Source organism: Eleginops maclovinus, chromosome 6 (assembly GCF_036324505.1).
Source record: "Eleginops maclovinus isolate JMC-PN-2008 ecotype Puerto Natales chromosome 6, JC_Emac_rtc_rv5, whole genome shotgun sequence".
NCBI classification, from domain to species: Eukaryota; Metazoa; Chordata; class Actinopteri; order Perciformes; family Eleginopidae; genus Eleginops; species Eleginops maclovinus.
In genome coordinates, this window is record NC_086354.1 from 17,646,252 (window position 1) to 17,670,480 (window position 24,229).

The 24,229-nt window shown below is 38.4% G+C and overlaps 4 protein-coding genes across 6 annotated transcripts; 1 reads left to right on the forward strand and 3 right to left on the reverse strand.

Moving 5' to 3' along the window:
* Positions 1-577: 577 nt before the first annotated feature.
* mcoln3a (mucolipin TRP cation channel 3a) lies at positions 578-5,540 on the reverse strand. The gene is made up of 13 exons (XM_063886216.1): positions 5,317-5,540; positions 4,426-4,654; positions 4,155-4,322; positions 3,900-4,053; positions 3,526-3,607; positions 3,354-3,450; positions 3,137-3,236; positions 2,894-3,006; positions 1,908-2,057; positions 1,665-1,766; positions 1,437-1,559; positions 1,109-1,315; positions 578-1,012 (listed from the first exon to the last, which is right to left on the reverse strand). Exons 2-13 carry the CDS (start codon positions 4,651-4,653, stop codon positions 884-886), a joined length of 1,653 nt encoding a protein of 550 aa, XP_063742286.1. The 5' UTR covers position 4,654; positions 5,317-5,540; the 3' UTR covers positions 578-883.
* Positions 5,541-5,715: 175 nt separating this feature from the next.
* bcl10 (BCL10 immune signaling adaptor) lies at positions 5,716-8,516 on the reverse strand. 2 transcript variants are annotated; one of them, XM_063886218.1, is made up of 3 exons: positions 8,096-8,516; positions 7,034-7,322; positions 5,716-6,938 (listed from the first exon to the last, which is right to left on the reverse strand). In XM_063886218.1, exons 1-3 carry the CDS (start codon positions 8,144-8,146, stop codon positions 6,532-6,534), a joined length of 747 nt encoding a protein of 248 aa, XP_063742288.1. In that variant the 5' UTR covers positions 8,147-8,516; the 3' UTR covers positions 5,716-6,531. The 2 variants fall into 2 exon arrangements, with proteins under 2 accessions (XP_063742288.1, XP_063742287.1); XM_063886217.1 differs by having other exon boundaries at positions 5,716-6,941; positions 8,096-8,508.
* Positions 8,517-11,128: 2,612 nt separating this feature from the next.
* On the forward strand, positions 11,129-15,752 carry LOC134865398 (CCN family member 1-like). The gene is made up of 5 exons (XM_063884888.1): positions 11,129-13,381; positions 13,481-13,694; positions 13,786-14,136; positions 14,566-14,771; positions 14,871-15,752. The coding sequence occupies exons 1-5, from the start codon at positions 13,340-13,342 to the stop codon at positions 15,171-15,173; spliced, it is 1,116 nt and encodes a 371-aa protein (XP_063740958.1). The 5' UTR covers positions 11,129-13,339; the 3' UTR covers positions 15,174-15,752.
* Positions 15,753-17,308: 1,556 nt separating this feature from the next.
* On the reverse strand, positions 17,309-24,217 carry LOC134865508 (outer dense fiber protein 2-like). Of its 2 annotated transcripts, XM_063885077.1 has the most exons (17): positions 24,125-24,217; positions 23,613-23,784; positions 22,922-23,045; positions 22,678-22,809; positions 22,420-22,494; positions 22,135-22,206; positions 21,931-22,047; positions 21,656-21,841; positions 21,437-21,546; positions 21,220-21,355; positions 20,873-20,983; positions 20,404-20,508; positions 19,781-19,939; positions 19,310-19,410; positions 18,818-18,980; positions 18,449-18,574; positions 17,309-18,324 (listed from the first exon to the last, which is right to left on the reverse strand). In XM_063885077.1, the coding sequence occupies exons 2-17, from the start codon at positions 23,774-23,776 to the stop codon at positions 18,151-18,153; spliced, it is 2,055 nt and encodes a 684-aa protein (XP_063741147.1). In that variant the 5' UTR covers positions 23,777-23,784; positions 24,125-24,217; the 3' UTR covers positions 17,309-18,150. The 2 variants fall into 2 exon arrangements, with proteins under 2 accessions (XP_063741147.1, XP_063741148.1); XM_063885078.1 differs by lacking the exon at positions 19,781-19,939.
* Between the last annotated feature and the right edge of the window lie 12 nt (positions 24,218-24,229).

The following is a 24,229-nucleotide window of genomic DNA, read 5'->3' on the forward strand; positions in this document are numbered from 1 at the left end:
TATAAATACCCGGTTTCCATGGTTTGAAGTAAACGACCTTTGTTTTAGTATTATTATCATTGTTTTTTCGTATTGTTTTCAATGGAGCAGACAGTGGAAATATACACTATACTCAATATATTTGCACATCTGTACACAAACTACCTCTGGTCCACTTTCCATAACAATATTGCACATATTTTATTTTATTGTATTATATTATTATAAGTACTTGGCAATAGTATATCGCACTTCGTGTCTTTTTTATTTATATTTCATTTTTTGGTTATCTTACTTTTGATCTTCTTTAACTGTGTTTATGCACACAACATGTACACCCACTGCATTCAGCATGTCGTTGTGTCCCTGGGCAAGACCCCAAATTGCTCTTGTTGGGATTGCCCACATGATTGAATGTATGTAGGTCGCTTTTGATAAAGGCGTCTAACAAATGACATGTAATGTAATGTAGTGCACTTCTAGCCTACTTTGCTTGAATATTTCCATTTTTGTTAATAGAAAAATATTGTCAGATAAAGGCAACTACTACAAGTACAGTTTAATAAAATACATACAATTATAATGAGTCAGAATCCAATTAATTGGCGAAACAAGATTTATTTTACTATAATCCACAAAAAGAATACACAGTAGCAATACTCATAAAGAAATTACAGTTTGGTGACCTTACTAGTCATGTAAGCACTTGAATTTTTGAATGTTTAGCAGTTCAAGTAAGAAAACAAGTCAAAGCAATTTTACTTTGGTTAAAAAACATTCTTGTATTCTCATCATTTATCAGCAGGCTATAATCATATTCTCCATGCAGAGAGACTCTGAGAGACTTTTACCCTATACTTATTATTTTTATCAACACTTGGAAAAGGTAAAAGCCACCATCTTCTCACTTGGTGCCAAAGCACCAGCATGAGGAGTCTTCCTCAGTCTGATATCTTCCAGACTCAGGCTGATCCCTGCACTCTGCTATGAAGGCCTGAAGCTGGGACACTGGCACCTTTTCTTGCTGGTGATGCTGGAAAAGTGCAAAGACAAATCAAAACAAGTCTCAGAACCCATTTCTTTCCACAAGGATCAGAGAATATTTCTCAGAATGGTGACTCAGACTGACCTTGATTGTCTCGTAGGTGTCAGTGATGAGAGCGATGAACAGGCTGAGCACCATGTAGATGAAGAGGGAGATAAAGGAGTACAGGTAAATTCTGCTGAAAAGCCACACCATGTAGCCCTCGTTCCTCAAATTCAGGAAGGTGGCGTACATGTCGTCCCCATTGATAAGGGAGAAGAGGCACTCTGTCACCTTGGCCAGTGTACGAAACTGTAAAAAGATGTTTATCATATTTCATTGTCACGAGAACAGAGCTCCCTGATGCGTGGGCGGGATTTATTAGGTCAGTTTGACATCTTTAAAAGATTGATTATGCTTATAATTTCTGTACTTTGTCATGGTAAGGCCCAAGGACGATCCAGCCACAGAAACAGTACCCGAGGTAGATCATGGCCGCACAACAGCAGAATCGGATCACATTTGGGAACGCCCCCCTTAGGGTTAAGATTAATATCTAGAAAGGAACAAAAGTTTTTAGTTCCTTTAGATATACATTTGCTACTTTAATTTAATTGTCTGGTGAATCATTGAAAAACCAAAAATAATTTGAACCGCTTACATTATATTTCTTGAAGAAACCAAAGTAACGAATCACGCCGACCCAGACGAGCATTGTGGATGTTCCCAACAGGATACTGCACACGTCATAGTTTGTCAGGAACTGCAAGAGAAAAGAAAGAAAACATAGATATCAAAGAACTAAAAGTTATAGGCTTATACTCTAAACCCATTGCCTTTATGCCCAGTCCAACATCCCAACAGCGGACTTGATTAAAAATGTAAAGTAAAATAAAGAACAAACCTTTGTTTGTATTCCAATTTTGAGCCCTGACCCAGCGATGGTTAGAATGTCACTAACAATGATGAGGATATACCAGCCATTCACAAACTCCATGCGGTCTGACCAAGAGACAATTTTATTGTAGTATGCTTGGAAGATTATCTTGAAGTCCTGCAAGAGAGAAAATGATCATATTGTAAAAAAAAAAAAAAACAGGATTCATAACTAAACATGAAGGTTGAATTGCTATATTTCCACATGGAATTATTAGAAGTGTGTCCTTTTCTCTGATGACGGGGTGCTGACTCTGAATCTGATCAGTATAAAATACTGACCCAGACCTTGACACAACATAGATAGATAGAATAGATAGAATCGGAGGATGAAACCCTCTTTATTAGTCACATACATGCACACAGCAGATCACACACACTGAAATTGGTCCTCTGCATTTAACCCATCCTAGTCCTAGGAGCAGTGGGCAGCTATTGTGCAGTGCCCGGGGGGCAATGGGGAGGGGGGATTGGAGGTGTCCGGTGCCTTGCTCAAGGGCACCACAGCAGGGCCTAGGAGGTGAACTGGGAACAATAATAGACCCCTTCAAAAAATCCTTATTTGACAATGAACATTAATATTTCTTTGTTGTATTTTCTCTAAAATATGAAACTCAATTACTGAATAAAAAAGGTGAATCCTTTATGTATGTAGGTTAGAAAGGCTTAAGGGCAACCAAATTAAACAATTTAAAGTCTAAAACACTGGGAATTAGTCTATTCATTACCCAGCATGTGTATACATATTAAAGTTAAGCCCTACAAATCCCTCTAAAAAGACATGACCAAACTAAAGTCCTGTTTATGATGCATGCATGTATATTAGATACGGATTAAATCAGTCATGTATTACTTCATGACTGACAACATGTCTAAAGTGCAGTTTTAGCTGAATGTAGCAAAATCATTTATCAGTGATGATGGTAATAATTGACATGTTCCTCATAAACTTACAAATTGGAGTTGGATGCCATTGATGACAGATCGGGTACAGAGGATGAGGGAGATGAAGCAGGCGAGGATGACCACAGAATCAAACGACAGGATGAGGTAATCATTCTTACCAGCTAGAAATCAGATTGTGAGTATGATCATACTGGTGTCAATAAGAATAATATCAATGCTTTCAATTTTTTTCTATAGCTGGGTCATAATAAATCAAAGCTTTAAATACACTTGAGTTTGTTGAAAACTTACAAGTGCCTTCCACATTCCAGTCTCTGCATTCAGAAATTCTTACATCATTTTCAACATCAACCTTTATCTTTCCACTGTGGGCACGGTTGTCAAACTTGATCTGTATAAAAAAAGATTTATCCTTTAAATGGCATGTTGAAAATATATTATGTACGGCAAGTAAAATGTCCTAAATTATCAGATCAATTAGTGGTATATTTCAGACATTGTCACCAACCATTATATGGAAGTCATAACAGTCTGGTAGCTCGTGGTGCCTCACAGTCTGCAGGTTGATTGTTTTCAGAGCCAGGTAGATGTTCACAGATAGCAGTCTAAACGCACAAACACATATTACCAGGCAGCACTCTCATCACCTGCCATGAAATCAGCTTTCTGAGTTTAGTCACCTTTTAAAATCTATAGAGAAGTTTAAATGTGCGCCCAAACCACTGTAGTCAAACGCCTGCACAGGATATATGGAAATACAATCTATAAGGAGGAAATACAGGCGATACATTTAAAAAGCAGTTAGACTTCATTGAATGGCTCAACCGAGGAATCAGCATGAATACAATACTTCCTCTTTCTGGAGTCACAAGTTGAACCACATTGTGAATTTTTTCCATTCATTGTATGATTCGAATTCCATAAATACAGTGAGCAATATACAACTCATGGTAACTTTTAGACACAAATACAAGTTCCACAGTTATTTTTGCCTCCTTTTGATGATTGAATAGTTGTTGTTTGCATTTATATAGAACGTGTTGTGCTTTTGTACCTGTATCAATATGAGGATCAATATCAAAGGTCTCAGTTTCTGGATAGATGCTGCTGTTTCTGTAATAATCTTGGCAGACAGACAGAGGAGTGTACTGGCCATCAACACTCTCGTATGCCAGATTACCTACAGTCAGGTTTTGGAGATTAATGTACTGAAAGAAAATGCAGATAGAAGAGTGAAGCACATGTTTTCACACAGGAAATCCCCATTTGATATAAGGGAAAACTCAATTGAAATCTACAATTTCAGTACCCCGTTGATAATGTAGTAGATGTGATCATACACATCTACTTTTGTGTACAGTGCATAGCTCCCCAGCCGTTGATCTTTGTATCCTTTTAGAAACAGATGTTTGAATGTCATCATATTTTCATCTTTGAAGGTGACCATCATTTCATTGCTCAGGCCAAAAGAGACCAACTGAAGCAGAGAAGGAAAAAACATAAATTTGAGACAAACTAAATCTCATGCACATTCATGCCTAATGACAAAATAAACTATTTGACAATTCTGTGTATAGTACCTGGGCTGTGATGATTGCTATTTTGAAAATTTGTAACATGAGTTTCCATGGTTTGCGACCTCTGGCTCTGTATTTCTCACAGGGGTTCATGAAGAAGTACTTGAGCCTCCGTCTGAAGTCCTCCACCACCTTGGACTGCAGGGTCCGAGGAGGAGCGCTCCTGCAGTGTCCGTTCAGCCTTTGCTCCTCTGACCTTGAGGCCAACATCTGCTCTGATTCATCCATCATTCTACAATACAGAATACAATTGTACTCCTTTTGAGTTTGGTTTGATAAAAATGGAATGTAGCTGAAAATGAACTCACACCCATTGTCTACATGTAGCCTGCGAAAATACATTTGATAAGACATTTACATCCTGTCTCATGAAATATATGTGCGAAGTTATCTTTTGGTCAAAAATGTACAAAACCTCAAACATGAGTTGAACATGGTGTACTGTAAGGCCATTCCAGTCATTCTGATGTATATCTAACTGGTTCTCCTGCATGTGCTCGCTGCTTTTGGTCTATAAACTCTCCTTTAAATCTTAGACTTATTGTGCTAAAATAGCATATACTGTTCTATACACATGCAAAAAAAGAGTTTTTAAACATTAATCTTCTTTTATGCTTAACCATGATCAACAATGTCTTATTATAGGACACTTGCACGCAGCAGCAAAATGCAGCAGGCAGCAAATGCAGACAATTTTAGAGTAACAAATTACTTTAAATACTTCCCTATTAAATGAAAACTGAAACAATCATGAAACCTATCAAAAATCAATCAAAGTTAAAGGCACATACAAAGAAACTATTCTAAGTGTAATTATAAAACATCTTTATAAAATATGAAGTACAGATAGTCAAATGTGAGGAAAAAGTCAATGTATAATAATAAATGAATTACCTGCTGTGCACCAGCGTGCCGGAGAGCCAATGGTTTTAACACTCCAGGTTTCTGCGCCGTCTACGAAGATCACATAGATCAGCAGTCACATCAGCCTTCACCACAAAGACATCCCATGTCATTCCTATGCGTCATTTGAAGCATTTCCAGTTTTTCCAAAACAATTACAGAATCTCTGCTCACACACAAACACACCATACAGTCTGTAGGTTTCTCAAATGAATGAATCTTGTATTGTACTGCTACCACTTTTTTGCAGACAATATTACTAGAAGCAAAACAAAGCAAAGGTTGTCATCTTAATGTGCCCTCACTATTTCATTATGTAATCAGAAAATAAACTACACTTTTATCCCCCTAAACCACCACACAGTAATAAAGAAGGAAAGAAAGCACGAGTTGTACGCGTTAAGAAAACCTTTAGTTTGCATCAGATTATAGTACACAAGTTCACGTTGTGTGATACAAGACTGTAGTGACAAAAATGTAAAGCAACTTGTTGTGGACTTAATGCTGCACAGGATGAACTGGAAATCATCATTTTCGTCTACAGTGCTGTCAAAGGCAGACCGGCTCATTAAGCAGATTGCTGGAGCATCATTCCAGTGTATAAAACGTTCTCACCGCACATAAACTGTAGCTGCCTTGCATTCACACCAAACATCAGGAAGTTGCACCTTTGCTATAAAAACAGTTGAAAGGAGAGTGAAGTTGTCTTAGCTCATGATGTGAGAATCATTACTTATATACATTATATAGATGAGTTTAAAGCATGAGTATGTGTTCTTTACTTAATTTTAAAACAGTTTAAATAACAATTTTGTCAATTTTAACCTGCATTAAGGTTCTTGTACATCTGCTTTTATTTAAAACACATTTTACAGGTGTGTTTTTTTTTTTGTTAAATATATATTTTTTTTTATTGTAAATATTTTTGAAACTATGGTATTGTTTTGGCTTTGTATTAAAACTAAGGGATTGTTTGGCACCAGTATCCAGACCTTTAAAACAATACTGAAGCAAAAATGACAAATTGTCCTTTTTTTCCCTTATAGAAAGATGATTGGTATCATAGTAGTATATCCCCATACAGCAATTTCTGACTAATCAAAGGCATCACACCAAAAACAGCAATTTGGATATTAGACTAAGTGACTGAGGATCTTGTTGGTTTGTCCCGTTAACTGAATGAGAGTGTCTTATAGAGCTGTGAAATTAAAAGATGCTCCTGTGAGATGTTGGAGTGAGAGAGCGCGATCGGAGAGGCTGGAAGTTTGGGTCCCCTCCGGTGCTGGTGGATCCCGGTGCTGCAGCATCTATGTTAGAGGGGGATTCAACCGCCACATCATCCGGCAGCGGAGGAGCTCCCGGGTCTCCAGGCCGCGGGAGGATGGAGGAGGTTGTGGAGGAAACTACCCCGACGCTAGCACCAACCCCAGAGGACAAATTGTCCCCGGTCTGTGTTGATGGAAGGTTAAGTGAGCCTGGTAAGCCTAAAGTAGAGGGGCTTCGTTCTCCGTCGGGGTGGAAGAGCAGGGTGGAGTTATTTGAAAACGACAGGAGAAGGCTGCTGGTTGTGTTTGGTGTGCTGAGGCTGCTTTCAGTCGGGGAACTGGAAGCCACTGCTGTGCATCAAAGGATGGAAAAAAGACTAAGTAAAGCATCAAGAACATATACTAGATTTGAAGTACACAACAGATTTAATTGGCCTACTAACCTCTTAGAGACTCGATCTTCTCGTTTTTGGATTTTTGCACCTCATCTGTGATTTTGGTGATGATAAAGTTTTGTGAGCGTGACTCTCTTATGGAGTCAATCAAGGCATCAAGGCCTCGGGGGTGCTCAGCCAACATGTCCAACATCATGGCTGTCCTCTTGCTCTGTGTGGTCCTGCAGCTGACTTCCTCTGCATCGTCTCGTGTCAAGATCCTGCGGGAGCGCAGGAAGTCGAGGTGGCGTTCGGCTCTGATCTTTTCGCAGAGGTAGTGCCGCAGTCTGATCAGCACCTGGAGGCAAAAAGGGAACAGAGTGAGCGGTACAGGTCCTAAAAAGAAGGGGGAACTTTTTGCATAGGGTAGGGAAGGCAGGACCATATGCAGGTTTTTCCCCAACAACTACTACAGCAGATAATCTGTTTTGATTGTGGATGTCTGAAATATATGGCACATATTTAAAGTTGTCTATTGCTGTGTTAGCTCAGACTGAGCAACCCTGTCAGTATTTACAAAAAATGTTACTCAAACTCCAATCTGTGTGTCCATTATGTTGTTCATGTCCTACTAGTGGTGTCATTTTACAGCACTAGTACTCTATGAGTATTTCCATGTAATGCTCCTTTTTAATACTCCACTACATTTAAAAAGGTAAATATGTTAGTTTTTACTCCAGTTTGAAGCTTAAGTTAACAACCAAACAAACTTCTAAAGTATGTTATAGAGGTTAAGCAATCAGCAAAAACAGTGATGAACACATAAGTACTGATGCTAATCAACTTTCACTAAACATTTAAATGCAGGGATTTTACTTGTAACAGTGTATGTATTGCTAAAGTAACCTTTAAGTATTATTTAATAGTACCCTACTAATTAACCATAGAGAAGTGAGTGTTGCAGTGGGTACAATGAAGGTGTGGTGAGGTATTTCCTCCTTTAACAGGCCTTTATCGCCAAACAAGGCACAGTCAGCATAGTTTTAAACCGGTATGTTTTTTACACATAACTGAACCAATCATAATGACTCTATATTGGTAAGCGTGATTTGGCTGATATATCCTACTCACGTCTTTTTTAATCTCTGCCATTTCATCTTCAGTGAGGTGAGGAACGTCCATCCCTCTGACACGTAAAGTGAAAATCCAGGTGTTCCGGTTGACAAATAACGAAAAGATAAGCTAATAAGATAGTAATAATGAAACTAACTACATCGACAGGTCAAACGTGCGCGTTAACAAATGTTGCTCCTCATTATTTGTCGGTAAAGTGTCGTGTCCACTCTCCATTCAATTTTAATTTTTCGGAAAATCCCCGGACTTCCTGATTCTGTGGAGGTTTACGTCGACACCAGAAGAGAAGTACAGACAGAAAACCTGTTTCACACTAAGAGCTGAATTAGTTAGCTATATTTTAAAATGTATTACATAAAGATAAAACGTCTCTTATAACATAACTTTAAGTTACAGTTATATTGTTAAGTGTATTTGTTTTGATTCGTGTTGATTACTTGCAAGAGAGTTTCGATGTTTATACAGGTGATGTGCAATTCCGGTGTAGTCCGCTGGGCGTCGCTGTTCTCTTGTTATAGCCATAATATCTTTACCACCAGTGGTGGAGGAAGCAGCCTCTGGAAGGAACAGTACACTGTAATACTTTGATATAAGCAAAAGTTCTGCATTTAAAGGGTTACCTAAGCAAACGTATAATCACAAAACTTTATTTGGGTAGTTACAATTATATAGGCTACTCAATGTTTAAAAAGATCCCCTGTGACTGTAGACTATAATATCATTAGATTATTCCTAGCAATGCATTTATTAAAAAAGCAGTATTCTACTATTGTATTTGGAGCTCACTTTCAACTTTTAATCAATGGATCAATCTGCCAATTATTCTTCCAATTAATTGACTTATTGTATGGTTTGTAAAAGTCTGAAATTAGTGGGAAATGCTGTCACCATTAACCAGCGCCTCAAGAATGTGTATTTGGTCTAACCAACCGTATACAACTTACTGAGATATATAACATAACTAAATACATACATATACATATGATACTTCAAATGTAAAGAGTGAAAACATGATGTAGGCCTACTGTCCTAAAATATTCCCATTTAATGCTGCTATTTGTCAACTACAGGTACTTTCAACACAACAAACAAAAAAGTGTAAAAGACTAAGTTGCACAAATGTATATGACCTAGTTGCCATATATGTTACATTAAAGCGTTATTTGTTTACATAGTTATTAAAGCTGTATTTGCTTTGTTCATATACAGTGCAAATCATCTCTTTTAACCACCAGCTCGTCCCAACAAATTGTACTTTGAATGCAGTTGCGAAAGAAGTAACCACTTAAAGGTCACGCACACAGGCACACGAACACAGGTGTTTTCATTTATTTTTGCCTTAATAGACTCTTTATAAGACTGTGAGGCCCCCCCCCCCAACGCTCTCCCCTCGTCTAAAGCAGGATGATTTACACTTTGTGTGTCTATTGGTGCTGTGCATGCGTTCGGTGACCTTTTGTGTTTCCCAGCATACAGTGCAGTGGTTGCAAGTGCGTAATCAGCCTGATAAAGTGGAAACACCTGTGTCAGTTTTAGGAAAATACCACTGTGTAAAATACTGTTACTGATGTAAAGTCATGCATTCATTATTTCATCAAAGTAAATGTAGTTGTTGGAGAATATTAGTTATTTTAATGTGCATTATTATTATCTATATTATATATTAGATTAAATTACAGATGCTTTATTGAGCGTTTTAGTATCTTATCTTATTTTAACTTCTTTATATCCAAAGTTAGATCTTTTATTTTAAGCTCTGTTTCATACGTCTCATATTTTTTGTTTAAAAAATCTGAATCAACAAACTGCAACTACCTCTAGCTTATGATTAAGTATGCACTTAGCCAATTTCCATCATGTTATTTATATTACAATTGTCCATTTATCCAGTTCTGCATCATTAAGAGTATTTCTTATAGACTTTTACTTCAGCTAAAGTTGGAAGATAGTCACATAAGAGGCCATTAAATACTGGAAATATAGATACAGTTAACAACAAGAAGGAACTGTAAACTGTAATAGGGGATTGGTAGGGAAGGCATGAATCATAGCATAGAGAACAACGTGTCTTCACAAAAGCAAAGTGAACTGCAGTGCATGAGAAGCACCAAAATAACAGCCAATTAGTCATGAAATAAATTGCAAAATTGCAAAACAAGATTTTCCCCTCCCTCTAATCACGATATGCCACAAACTCTTTGAGGACGGGTGCTCCCTGAGGAGATTGTTGTCAGGCCTGTTTTGTCATGTCCTGCAATCCGATGTACTGTGTAGCTTGAAAGCTGTGCTAACAGTATATCAAGGGACGACCTTCTGTTGCATGCCCGAAGGTATTTGTGTGTGGCAATAAGGATTTGAAATATAGGAGAAATACAGGCTCCCATTATGATGTGGCTGCTGTTCTATCCCAACAATTTCTGGAGGAGAATTGGAGCAGAAAGATGCCCTTTAAATGTCAGGTGTTAAAGGGTCAAAATATAATTGAATAAGCCTCTTTCTGCAAAAAAAAAGTGATATGGTAACAAAGCATCCACAGACACTGACAATGCATGCTCACTTTTCCCAGAAAAAGCTTTGTCATGTTGTTCCTGTTATACAGCAGAGGGTGAGCCTGGAAATAATGGTGAACCAGCTGTTTGAGATTCAGACGTACCCAGTGTACATACTTTTGAGGGGCCTCTGTGAATGAAACACAAAGAAAGGGAAAGTAATTTATGAAATGACATAATGAAAAGGGTTTGCACAACCCTCGCAGACATTTCCGTCCGTCGCACGGTGTATGACCGCTCTCACGGCACAGCCAAAATAAACTTGTCTCAGTCCAATTGTGGTTTTACACTGAGTAGCACTGGACATGTATTACCGCCTTTCCGCTCTCTGTTGCCAATCTTTATGCCACACAGAATATGAATCCCACATTTTGTCTGTTTCTCTTTCTTGCATTTAAGCATGAAATTACACTTTTTTTCTATTCTCCATGCCATCCCGTATCTGCCCACCCACCTTTCCCTCTTAAAGGTCATCTTAAAACGATTTAGGGATATGTAGAAAGTTTCATTATGAAGGGATTTAATTTCAGTAGGAAGCTGCAGTATCAACTATCACATAAAATAAGTGGGTGAAAGCGATAAAAGTCTTGCAGACAGGATTATCAGGATAATCTCCAGGATGGGCTTCATAACATTTCTTATAAAACAGCTAAATCCGGCTTTACAGTTGCAATGGATGACCACGGGAAATTGGCAGCAAGATGAAAGAAAACGCTCCAAATATGGACTTTTTTCATTTTGTTAAATGTGAAATTATTAAGACTGCTTGAGGAATAGTTTGACATTTTGGAAAACATGCTTCTATATAAACTTCAGATGTCAGGAGGAGATTAGCTATCTCAGCATGTGGACTAGAGAAAAGGGGAAACTACCAGTCTGACTCAAAAATATCTCCACCACTTCCTCTAAAACTCAGTGTTTTCCTCAAATCCTTGATTGAACCATACACAAACCCAAGTTGTTGACTTCCTTCAGGTCCCACAATACAAATAGATGTGCAAATTGAACCCTTAAGCTCTTATTCTCTGAAGTCATTTTAGTGTTATAACATTTCAGACACATCCACATGCTGCTCTGTGGAATTGGGACATCGATGTTTACCAGGTTGAGTTGCATTATATGTCCGATATGTTCCTATATAGCTTTGTATGGTAAAAGTTTCCACCCTGAAATACAACAGTCAGCAATTTTCAGGCGTCTGTGAACACGCCAAGCTCGTGCTTTTTGCTCGCTTCATCTGCAGCCCTGGCGCTGATTCAACTTGGCCCTTGTAACCTCTGTTAGATAAGAGGGGAATCTGTGCCTGTCTGCCCCGACAGCATCTTGTTCTCACAGGTAATAATGAAAGGAAGGGAACTCTTTCCTGATAACTTGCATTGTTCTTTGATGTGGATAGAAGAGGATGCTTTTTATCCTGGCAGCTCTTTCAAAGAAGCCTTTAAAGTTCATCCTGACTGGAATGTTGCTTCAGGCATTTTTCAAGTTTTCTTCTTCCTTTCTTCTCCTTTTTTTGGTGTGTTTCTCATTCAGAGAACAAAGGATTCCTACGGGTTTAAACATTCCACAAGGCTCTTGTCTGGCTTTTTTTTTCTTTTTAAATATTTAAGCCAGACAACTCTAATCCATCCACGCCCTTATTGGTGACTGACAAGAATTTCATCTGTGACTCTTAACACTAGTTGTGAGGTTAGAGAATACAAACACCGATCACAGACAATATGCAGCAGTCTAAACACTTGCTCCGACCAAGACAGAAATCCAGTTGGTCATAGAAATATGTAGCTTTCCTTCAATATTTATGTCCAAACTTGTGGTGCCCCGGTGTTGAATCCCTTGTGGGGCCTTGCTCCCATGCTTGAGGCTGATATTTCTGTGAAAATGTTCACTTTGTCCTTACGTAGACCATATGACAACAGTACACTTTGTTCCTTTCTTTGTACTCCCAAGTACAGTCACATACCTGATAGAGAAGGTGGCACAAAACCAGTGATACATCAATAAACACATTTAAACAAGCTAAAACAGAATTGGGGAACTTTAACTTACCACGTATCATTAGCCTCATAGCACAATTGCCTAAGTCATATGACTTAATATTACAGTATAAATAAAACATGTTTGCTGAAAAATTTGCTTTTTCTTCTTTTTCTGAAACCTTAAAATAATGCTAACAATATGTTAAATGAGTACACATTTACTCTCCAGTTAAAGTGCATTTTTAGGTAAGTCCATGGCAGAAAACAATGCAATGCATTACCATTTCCAATTCAGAAAAAGTAATACGGCCACTTGTATTTATAGTGTTTTATCTCATAGAAAAAATAATTTCAGGAACTGGTTTACCTCATGACAGAAGAGTAATTTCATGATTATAGATATAAAGAAACGATAATAACATGGTTACTTTGGAGAGAAAGCCCTGAAATAATGGACGATACACTGGGTGGTTCCCGGCTCACTGAGAGGAGAAGAGAGGAGGTGGGGTGTCTTATGGGAGGACTCATGGAGAAGCATTCCTCTCATATTTTCTGGACACCTCTTCAGCCTGTGCACACGTCAGATCTGATCGGAGAGTATAAAAGGAGATGTGGACTCCAAAAGAAGGAGAGCAAAAACTCGTCAACTCACAGCCAGCTCTGGTGTTTTAAAGAGAGATTTTTTTTCTCAGGAAAGATACGTTCCTCTTCTGAAGATGTTGAAAGACTTTGTCATTGTGATCCTCTGCGTCAGACTGGTGAGGAAATCATTTATTGTCATTCATAATCTGCTTGTTCAGCTGTTATGAGAGGACCAGATTTGGAGCAAAGTTTTAATCCGAACAGTTTTATCTCAGGTGTCACCTATGTGCCCGAAGGATTGTCGGTGTCCTGCTGACACCCCCAGGTGTGCAGCAGGGGTCAGTCCCATGCTGGATGGCTGTGGATGCTGTAAAGTCTGTGCACGTCAGCTGTTTGAAGACTGCAGCAAGTCACAGCCATGTGACCACACCAAGGGACTGGAGTGCAACTTTGGAGCAGGACATGGCTCTGCTAAGGGCATCTGCCGAGGTACTTTAATGATTTCCTTTTCTCTTCTTTTTGTGATTTTACTCACTGTGTCTTTTTACTCTTCTTATTTAAAACCATACTCTGTTTCTAGCCAAATCAGATGGAAGAACATGTGAGTACAACAACAAGATTTACCAGAACGGGGAAATATTCCGTCCAAACTGCAAACACCAGTGCACTTGCATGGACGGCGCTGTTGGATGTGTCTCCCTCTGCCCACACCAGCTCACGCTGCCCAAACTGGGCTGTGCCAAGCCCAAGAGGGTGAAGGCACAGGGACGGTGCTGTGAAGATCTCATCTGCCACGGGGACGCAAAGACAGAGAGCGCTTTGGGGAAGAAACACAGAAAAAAGCACAGCAAAGACGAACTGTTTGAGGACGACATAACCAAGAAGAATGAGCTGGCTTCTGTGTGGAAAGGAGAATCCAATTCTTTACCTGGTGAGCAGATTTACACAGTATCCTCTTAGTGTCTTAGTGTGCATGAGATTGCAATTCTACATTTTGACAATAATAAGTACAGTGCAAAAAAGTTAGAAATTCTTACTTTTTAATGAAAAAGGGGGAAACAGAAGATGACCAAACAAATACAATAACATTACATATATGCATTTTCTGTAGTTTAGTTGTATATTTACAGGTAGTGCTCTTACAGCTTATAGGACCTTTTATGGTGCAGATCAAAATCTTTGCAAACAAAAAAAATGATTAGCCTTAGTTTGTAACTTTTTTGGTTATGTTTACAATTTTGCAAATCATTATCAATATATTTATGATATAAACATAGCCTTTCCTCACATGTGCTTGTATGTGCATGGGAATTTTGTCTTTAAACTCTTCTTTAATCTTACTTTTTTACCCTCTTTTCAGCTTTTGAGAACCTCCCAATGGGCCAAATGTTAGCCACAAGAGTCAAATGTGTGTCTCAGACCTCAGCTTGGTCTCCCTGCTCCAAAACCTGTGGCACTGGAGTGTCCAGCAGGGTGACTAACAACAACTCACAGTGCAGGGTGGTGAAAGAGTCTCGGATCTGTGAAGTCCGCCCATGCAACAAAATGACCTTTACGGGATCAAAGGTACGCTCCTTGTTAAGAATGATTCAATTTGATTTCATTACATGCTTTGTAATCTTAGCATGACTTCTTAAATCAAATGCTTCTGATTTCCTCCAACAGAAAGATCAGAAGTGTAATCACACGGAGAAGTCCAGCCGTCTGGTTAAACTGTCCTACGCAGGTTGCCGTAGCCTGAAGAAGTTCCAGCCGAGGTACTGTGGGTCCTGCGCGGACGACCGGTGCTGCAGGCCGGACCGGTCCCAGACGATATCCGTCCTCTTCAGATGCAGAGACAAAGAGATCACCAGCAGGATGGTGATGATGATCGAGTCCTGCAAGTGTAACCTAAACTGCTCCGGCAGCAAACGGAAGACACCTGCTCGCTACAGACTTTATAATGATATCCACAAGCTGAACATGTAACTTTCAACAGTTAAGTGGAAAAGAAAAGTGTTGACCAATAGAAACATTTGCACTTTGTGGTTGCTGGGGAGACATTTTTGATCAGTATTTTTTCAGATTATGCTTCATGACAATGGAGCCTTGTGGGTTGTTTCTTTTTTGAAGCAGTTTTGTAAAGTAATAAATCTTAATATTATATGTAAATAAAATGTGATTTACTTTTATTTTATACTCAAACTGTACACATTGTGTACCTTGACAATACATGTCACATAGCAACATTGAAATGACATAAAGGCAGCTACTAAATCAAAGTCATTACACATATGTCGCCATGTTTCTGTTGATTTACTTTGCTTGTGCTTTTTATTTATAAGGGTTAATGTTGCATACTTCTCATACTGCTTAATGTATTGTTAATATCTCATATCATTGAACATGCTTTGATACTATTTGTTTGGCATCTTCTACGCTCACTTGCCTCTGGTTAAATGTCGCTGAAGGCTGGATATGTACTTTATGCAGGTTTGACCAATTAACTAGAATGTCAATGTACATTTTTATATTTTTACAAATAAAAACACAACAAGACTGCAACAATCTTTTTTTCTGGGGGAGGGGGAAGCAAATGTTTTGTTGCATGCAATCATCTGAAGAGACATTCTCAGGGTTCTGTTGAAAGAAAGTAGGAAATGAGCTCTATTGTTTCAGCTGCATCTGGCTGACCCACATGCTACTGAATAGATAAAGGAATGAGTGTAATGTGAACATCAGAGTGGTTTCCCTGCTGCTGGACAGATGCTGAGCACAAGCTGCAGGATATGGTTTTAAGAAAAAAAGTTATAGGGTAATGGAGAATAACCTAAACTATTTATATTCCCCATGCATAACTAAGGGAAACATTCAGTGCTGAATTGTTAAATGTGTTACTGTTAATATTGCGACACAGCAAGAGTAAGCTTGAAGTGTTTCATGATTAGCATGATGAAACGGATCTTATGTTGCTTCATTTAATATAAAGTGGGATGTTGAATGTGAATTCTCCATCCAACACAGAAAAGTATTATATGCCTCTGTTTTTTTTGGGGGGATAATTGGTCCTGCTAAAAAAAAGGAAAAGTGTTTAATTAGAGTCTAATAAGCACATCATTTGAGTCTAATAAGCACATCATTTGAGTCTAATAAGCACATAAGCTCTGGGTGTGTCCGTCATGGTGCTGAATCATGATTCCAAACAACCACATGTTGTTGTGCCTTTTTTTCCCAGCAAATAATAAGAGAATATCAAATTCCCAAAGTGCGATCAATAGAACTATGCAAAGGGGTAAGACCAAGAGACGGGAATAAGAAGATAAAAAGAGAACTGACGCACACTGACATGAAGTGGTTTGATCCCCTGACGGAGAACTCAACAAAAGAGCTTTGTCTTTGAAAAACTTGAGGAGGACTGCTCACTCGGGGGAACACAGTATGTCCTCTGCAAGAACACATCAGAGCCTCTCTCAGATTACTACAGATACAGTGTGGGGCCAAACGCAACAGCAGCAGAGCAAGAATTTGAAGTACAATATAAGACAAACATATTACCGTTTGCAGCCTCCTAAAGAGACCTCATGGGTGATTTTAAGCCTCATTTATATAAAAACCTCCATTATAAAGGCAGGAGAGTGAACCAGCAACAAAGCGGTTTTGAAACATCCCAGTGTTGCATGATTCTTAGTAATTACATTTACTGCCCCGAAGGTGCGATCATCACAAATAACAGCTTTACTACTGATTTTCTGCATTTCAGTCCAGCCAACAATCAGCACATAAAGGCAGTTAATACGCATCACATATTTTCTATAATTACTGTAATAACTGTTTTGTGCAGCATCACAAAAGATAAATAAGCATTCAGCCATGACTCAAACTTTCCCAGCATGAGTCAAAGCTGTGGAATATTTCAAGAAAACATGTTTGATTCTCCTACACATAAAGCAATATATTAACCATTGCATTTAAAAAAAAAATGCTATTACTTGTTTCGGTTATCAATTGCATTAAGAGTGAGATGAGAAAAAAATATATTTTCTTTCAAAGTCAACTTTATTGTCAATCTTTCAGTTTGTGTGCAGAGACAGAGGTGAAATTCCCATAAATATATATATAAATATTTATACATACATACACTTCAGTAGACCCACTTATATATGTATATTTAAACACATACTGTACATAATATGGGTGTACAGGTGTATGTATATGGGCCATTTAAACAAAGATAGACCTACTCTTGCAATAAATCAAGAATATTTTTATGCTGAATATACCAATCAAGTGAGGCTGATGCAGAGTGCATTGTGGGTAAAATGAGACACTTAACAGAAGCGAAAAGATTGTTCAACAAAACAGCTCCACTCTGTGGCCCATTACTGTTTTACAGCTTTTATTTTGGTCTATAAATATCAGAAAATTGTGAAGCAAACATGTTTTTCAGTATTCCAAGCCCTAAGACACATCTTAATATTGCTTATTTTATCCGTCAAAAACCCTAAGGTATTTCATTTGAATGATAAACACAGAAAAGCAGCACATGTCTGTTACCAATTCCCAACTCTTTAAATCTGTGGCTACTTTAACTGATTCTAAATAGATCAGTTAATAATTATACAACAGACTTTCCCCATGACAAGTCTTAGAGGGACCTTCAGTTAGGAATAGTTGTTTTGCAACTGACTCGTTCTACGGGAAAAGGAAAGTAGCACCATGAGTTCATACTCAAACCATATCATGTAATGTCGTTTGGGTAATGAGCTAAAAGCTGATACAGAAACTCCCCAAACAACCAAAATGTCCCTGATTTCTGGAATGAAATTGTTCCAGACTGTCAGCTAATTGTAGAAGTCAATATTAAAACTGTATTGCCTTCATTCACATTTTTAAATAGACCTTATAGATATTATAGTACACACATTAGATAAATAAAAATGATAAATTCAAGCAAATAAATCCTTAATCATTTTAGAAAATATGATGACTCAATACATGATGTTTGCAGGCCCTCATCAAACATCGTTTGGTATGAGTTTTTGAGGAAATCGACATAGTTCTGAATGCTCTGCTTGTGGCTCTCTGATTGATCCAGGCTGAGCTGCAGGTCCTTCAGACGAACCTCAAACCGTTTCTCTGCCTGAACATAAAGAAACAGACATTTTCCCTTATAGTTACTCGATAAAAAGACCTCTTAGGTTGTATCAGGTCTGAATTCAGTATTATATATGAGGATGAGTGCTCCGAAAAAGCATGACACTCACAGTGAGCTTGCTCTGGCGTATATTCCTCAGCTCGTTATCCCTTCTGCTCTTCTCGGCTTCCAGCTCAAGGATTTTGGCCTGAAGGGTCTCTTCTCTGGAGAGAGCCTGGTCTTTTACCTTATTGACCTGGACAAGTGAAAAACATTTAGATTATCATTGCTGTCTCTGTGCAAGGTTTTACTTATGTAACACTTAGTGCTATATATAGCAGCGCGCACAGAAAAATATAGACAATTCAGGAACTGGATATACAGGCTCTGGTGTGCTGTATCATATCAGTAAAATATGTCATGTCAATAAAAGACATTACGTTGGACAACCACTAATTGCTTCCTTTTCTTTGGTGATTTTTATTTGAAGATGTTGTACCTGTAGCGTGACGTCTGACAGTGCGGCCTCCAGCTGCCGGCTGAGGGCCTGGCACTCCGTGGATCGTTGGTCCAGCTGCCGGTTACTGTAGCTCAGACCTTCCTCCTGAGCTGCCAGCCTCCTCACCAGCTCCAGGTTCTCCTGCTGCAGCTTGTCCATCTTCCTGCAAACACATACAAAACAATTCCTGTTTCTCAATCTGTACTAATGAGACACAAACATTTGACATTAGGATTTCACAAAATCTGATTTTCAACACTCAATTATTGTGGCCGAATACATTTATGATTACAATATTATCCTGATATTCATAGAGCATTCATATTTATCTTCAATTGGTTTAACTGCATTTTGTTCCTTTTAGGCAAATTAATTAAAGTATATGGAACTAGGGTGGTGGAGAGAGTCTGTAACTATAACTGTACGAAAACAATAACAGTATTGTGATAGTATTCAGTTTTGTATTTACATATACATCAGAAAATGTCTTACTTTTGGAGGGAATTCACCGTCTCTTGCAGTTGTAAATTGGCATCTGCAATGGATTCCTTCATCTCCACAAATGATGTCAGTAATTTTGTCTGACTCTCCATCTGTAAATGCAAAATGTAGACTTCAGATTTACCTGACCGGAGCCGAAAAGATGATTTGACCTTACATGCAAAACTGCATAAAAGGCAATCTTTCAAACACTGAATGTGAATGTTTCCAGATACTAATCCATCATTGCTGATCGATCGAAACATGTGGGTGATTTAGAAGGACTCACACAGCACAGAACACTCACAAATTGATACGTAGGTAAAGGATGATTGCAACCTATCTGTTTCCACTGCAATCAGACATTAAAAACAAACGCACAGCACGACCAGAATACAGGATGCATCAGCAGACACATGGGGTTGCACTAATGCATACTAATCAGATGTATACATTCTGACCACCACAGCTCACGTTGCACACCTTAACCTGCAGTTGTCTAACGGACTCTGACTTTTCTGAGCACTTCCTCTCCGAGCGTCGCAGGTTCTCCTGGCACTCGAAGAGACTCTGCTCAGCTGCGCTCAGTAACTCAGGGTAATGCTCCAGTTTGTCCACACGCCCCTGCAGGTCCTGCCTCACCTCCAGAGGACAGTAGAGTGTTGGGGATACACAAAAATATTAGCCTAATAATTCAACAAACCTTGTAGGCGTGCATGCTTAAAGCACAAGCAGAATTTGCTAGGATTTATCTTTGGACTGAGCTTTCGCAGTTGTTAGTTGAAGTGATTTGAAGCGCAAAATTACTGAACAAAGTTTAGTAGTTAGAAAGTCCAAGGGCATCAAATGCTACTAACAAAAGAAGCATTTCACAAGCTGATGCAGCCATTCAAGAAAAGAGGAAAATGTGCTGCAGGGTTGAATATACTAGAAAAAACACCAAAGGATTGTTCAAATGTGTTAATAAAAAAACAAAAGGAAGAATGATTAGTCTTCATGAATATTACACATAAAGTTGGATGAACAGTCTGGTATTCATTAGGTTTTTTTGCATATTAAATCATTTTAATCTTCATAAAAATGTATATTGAGAGGCGGGAGTTTACCTTCTTTACTTCTGTATCTTTGCCATCTTGTGTCTTCTCTGTCTCTCTTAAAATATTTTCATATTTCATCCTCAGGTCACCTAACTCTGCTTGGAGCTCCGAAGCCTAGAGCAAACACAGAGCAGACAGCAGTGTGATCAGACTCTTTTTCAACTGAAAACTAGTATTTTATTGATGAATCACTTATTCGTGGATCTCAACAGACCACATTAATGTCTATGATGTCTGTATGACCTCTGTGTATGGAAAGCACAAAACATTCCTAATTGATGTCACGGAGAGAAAACGTAAAGTGATTGGAAACAACGTGCATTAATGTGGATATAAGCAGAACAATGTCTGCTGAACATTGAGTGTTTGATAACTACAGAGTTCATTATCTTTTTTATTTTATTTTAAAGAGCTGATGTGAGGGAAACTTAATCTTCCAAGTTGGAGCAAAACTCTGAAATGGATGAGTTGATGTCACCTGATGTTGGCACTGTGCGGCTTGATGTTTGCTCTCCTGAGACAAAACCTTTTCCTCTATCAGGGTGGACTCACACTCAGCCAGCTGCTGCTCCAGCTGACCAACAGATGCCTGCAGTGACATTAACATTATAATAGGTTATGTGACAAAACTTAGGAATAAAAACAGAGTGATGGTTTTCGAAGTTGTACAGACGTGCACAGACAGAGGCCAGACAAAATTGACAAATGTTACATATTGATAGCTTCCAGCAGACTACTAAATGGATCTATGGACAACACTTTTATACAGGAAGTCTAACTTTAACACTAATGATTCTCAATTGCAAGCTGTTTTGAGTCAAGTACCTTGAGTGTTGCATTATTGATGTGTAGGTCTCCGTTTTCAGCGCTGAGTTTTTCAACACGTTGCATCACAGTTCCATTAGCTGCAGTAAGCTCATCCTTCTCCATCCGCAGCCTTGCCGTCATGTCCGCAATTTGGCTTTTTGGAAAGTACCACTTATTAATTCTTTATTTAAATTTGTGGATGTTTGCATTGATTCCCCTCATAAAAGTGACCAACCTTTTCAACACCTCTATTTGAATTACACATTTTTCCCTCTCATCTGTCTGCTGCTCTTCTTGTTGTCTCCTGGAGTCCCTTTCTAAACGGGCCTTGGCTATCTGAGCATCCTGTAGGCCAAACAAGAAAAAGAAAGTCAAAGCAAGATTATAAACGTTGACAATGCATAGCAAATAAAATTTTTTAAACAGAAAATCCTGGAACTTTTGATTTGTATACCTTTTCACGCAACTGTACATAGCATTTCTCGATAGCAGCTTCAAATCTCTCAGCTCTCAGCTTCTGTGCCCGGCAGGCTTTCTTCAGAGATTCTTTGTCCTTTGCTGCCTTCTCGGTCAAAGAGGGGACGGAAGCTTTCAGATCCTCAATCTCCATCTTTTGTTCGGTCAGGGTTCTCTCCACAGTCTGTAAAAGACAGCATGCCCAGAAGGAAATGCTAAAATATTGAACTTTTATTTAAATCAGTTCAACTCGAGAGCAGTAAAGGTTTGTACCCGGAGCTGCACAGTCAGACGATTGTTCTCAGCCTCCTTGTTGCGCAGCTGCCCCTGCAGGTGAGCCCGGGTCGCCTCCACAGTCTTATTCATTTGAACTGCACTCTTCATGTTCTCCTGTGAAGCCCAGTATAAACAGAAGCTTTAAAATTCATTCATTGCATTTTTAGAGTCTGCAAGCATATCTGAAAAACCCCTATTTACCTGCTCTTCTCTCCGCAGATTCATCAGGTCTTCTATTTTTCTTTCTGTCTCACTTACATTTCTTTTTAAATGCTTTAGGAGAAAAAGACATGATAAAGCAAATGATTTGAGACAGGAATTTGCATAATGTTATTATGCTATATAATTCTTCTTTTATTTTTAAAGTGCAGTATCCGCATCCTCATCCAGAAGATGCCTTTATGTCATATCGTTCACATTTGATTGACTTACAATTAAATGTATTTCTTTTTTATTTGATTTATTGAAATTTAAAGAAACACTCACCTCATTTTCAGTCTCAGCCTGTGTGATCCTCCTCAACAATATGTCAGTTTGTTTGTCGGCATCAATTCGATAAGCCTGAATGTAAAGATACAAATTATGAATAATAGGGAAATGGGAAACACATACTAACAGTTTCCTAAAGACATTTGAGTTAGACTGGATGTTAAAAACATACATTAATTATAATACAATTAAAAATATAAAACCAATGGCACAACTACCCAAAGCAAAACACAAGTTGGAAGTAGCTTAACCAACCTCTGCATCTTGGAGCTGTTTCAGTTTCTGTCGAACAGACTTGTTTATTCTTCTAAAATTCTCCAACTTCTCCAGCAACAGTCCTCTTTGCCTTGATATTTTCCGCTTATCAATGGCAGACTTTCTTGAATCCTTAAAGTGCAAGACAAAAATAAGTTAGAATAAAGGGCAACGCCAGGGTTCCCAACACTGAGGGCTCATGTTTGAACCCAAGTGGGTATATACAGAATTGCAAACAACATACAAAAAATTCATCTTCCATGGAATCTTTAAAAGACACCAGCTGTATAGCAGCAGAGTTGGCAGCTGCTTCTGCATCCATCAGTGTTTTCAGGAAAGGGCTTTTTCCATCGACAGAGTCCCCAAAACTGAACGAAAGAAAGAAAGAGTACTTGTTAGTATGTGCGAAAGGACTACAGAAGTACAGTTTAAATTTAAGTTGACACAGGGACATGTTTTGGAAGGTAAGCGCACAATCAGATTTCCGAATAATTTTGTCACAACTTAAGTAGTTTAAAGTTGAACAAACATAAACAAGTGTTTTAACAAATTCAGTCAACAATAGAGTGAGTTTACATAGTAATCAATAACCTGTTTATGATCTGTTTTTGGCAGTATCCATATATGACTATGTACACAATATGATAATAACTAATAGTGCATTTTCACATGCAAAATAACCAATTTATGAGGCTTTTCAATCTTGTGAACCAATTCGGAATATGGTGTTTACATGAGCACGAGAAATACATGTATTTATATGTCCTACATACATGTTACAAACTAGGAACCTTCTTCTTCTCTAGATTATTCATGCAAATGAAAAAGCACTACACATGTGACATGATCATCACATCAAAACAAGTGAAAAAAAAAGACTTAGGCTGTGGTTGATGGTGAATGGGTTGTTTGTTTCACACATTGATCACACTCACCAATTGATGTCAGCCTCTGGGGTTCTTGTGTGGGAACTGTTGCATGTTTTGCTTCTTCTCCCCAGCTCAAGAGAGATAGCCAGATCACCACAGCTCAGAGTGCCATCATCCCTGGTAGAGCTGAAACCAAGGGGGGGACTATGGAGTTCATCCTCTGGAGACATGTCTCCTACTAACATAATAATAATACATTATATACGTTACTTTTAACATGTAGATGAGGGCAGGAAGTTAGTTAACACAAACCAAACATTTACAATGATTTTATTTACACTGTATAGTCTAGATTGCACAATATTATGAGGGACAGAGAGAGTAGGTTGCCAAGCTAACTAAGCCTCCTCCATAGCAACATACAATTAGTGGCTTCTTAGCTTTATGTTATACTAACGACAGCAACGATGTGTTAATTCTACCAAGCAAAGCCACGGACATTAACAACATGGCTAATAGGTCTAGAATGCAGTAATCTTTTAAGAGATAATGCCACTAATCATGTAAATAGTACTTACGATTTCGCCTTATGTCGGTTAGGGTTGTTAACAACGCTACTCCAAACTGAAGAGCCCTCTTACAGGATATATTCTGATTGGTTACTGCTGAGGCAACATAATGAC

Coding starts and splice junctions, on each gene's coding strand:
- mcoln3a (XM_063886216.1), bottom strand. CDS start 4,653: ATGATGGATGAATCAGAGCAGATGTTGGCCTCAAGGTCAGAGGAGCAA. Junction 3,007..3,136: donor CTGGAATGTGGAAGGCACTT/GTAAGTTTTCAA, acceptor TCTGATTTCTAG/CTGGTAAGAATGATTACCTC. Junction 2,058..2,893: donor ATGGCATCCAACTCCAATTT/GTAAGTTTATGA, acceptor TCTCTCTTGCAG/GACTTCAAGATAATCTTCCA.
- bcl10 (XM_063886217.1), bottom strand. CDS start 8,146: ATGGACGTTCCTCACCTCACTGAAGATGAAATGGCAGAGATTAAAAAA. Junction 7,323..8,095: donor TGGCAGAGATTAAAAAAGAC/GTGAGTAGGATA, acceptor TTTTGCCTCCAG/GTGCTGATCAGACTGCGGCA. Junction 6,942..7,033: donor GAAGATCGAGTCTCTAAGAG/GTTAGTAGGCCA, acceptor TTTGATGCACAG/CAGTGGCTTCCAGTTCCCCG.
- LOC134865398 (XM_063884888.1), top strand. CDS start 13,340: ATGTTGAAAGACTTTGTCATTGTGATCCTCTGCGTCAGACTG. Junction 14,137..14,565: donor AGAATCCAATTCTTTACCTG/GTGAGCAGATTT, acceptor CCCTCTTTTCAG/CTTTTGAGAACCTCCCAATG. Junction 14,772..14,870: donor TGACCTTTACGGGATCAAAG/GTACGCTCCTTG, acceptor TTCCTCCAACAG/AAAGATCAGAAGTGTAATCA.
- LOC134865508 (XM_063885077.1), bottom strand. CDS start 23,776: ATGTCTCCAGAGGATGAACTCCATAGTCCCCCCCTTGGTTTCAGCTCT. Junction 23,046..23,612: donor CCAGAGGCTGACATCAATTG/GTGAGTGTGATC, acceptor TCTTTCGTTCAG/TTTTGGGGACTCTGTCGATG. Junction 19,940..20,403: donor AAGATACAGAAGTAAAGAAG/GTAAACTCCCGC, acceptor TGTCCTCTGGAG/GTGAGGCAGGACCTGCAGGG.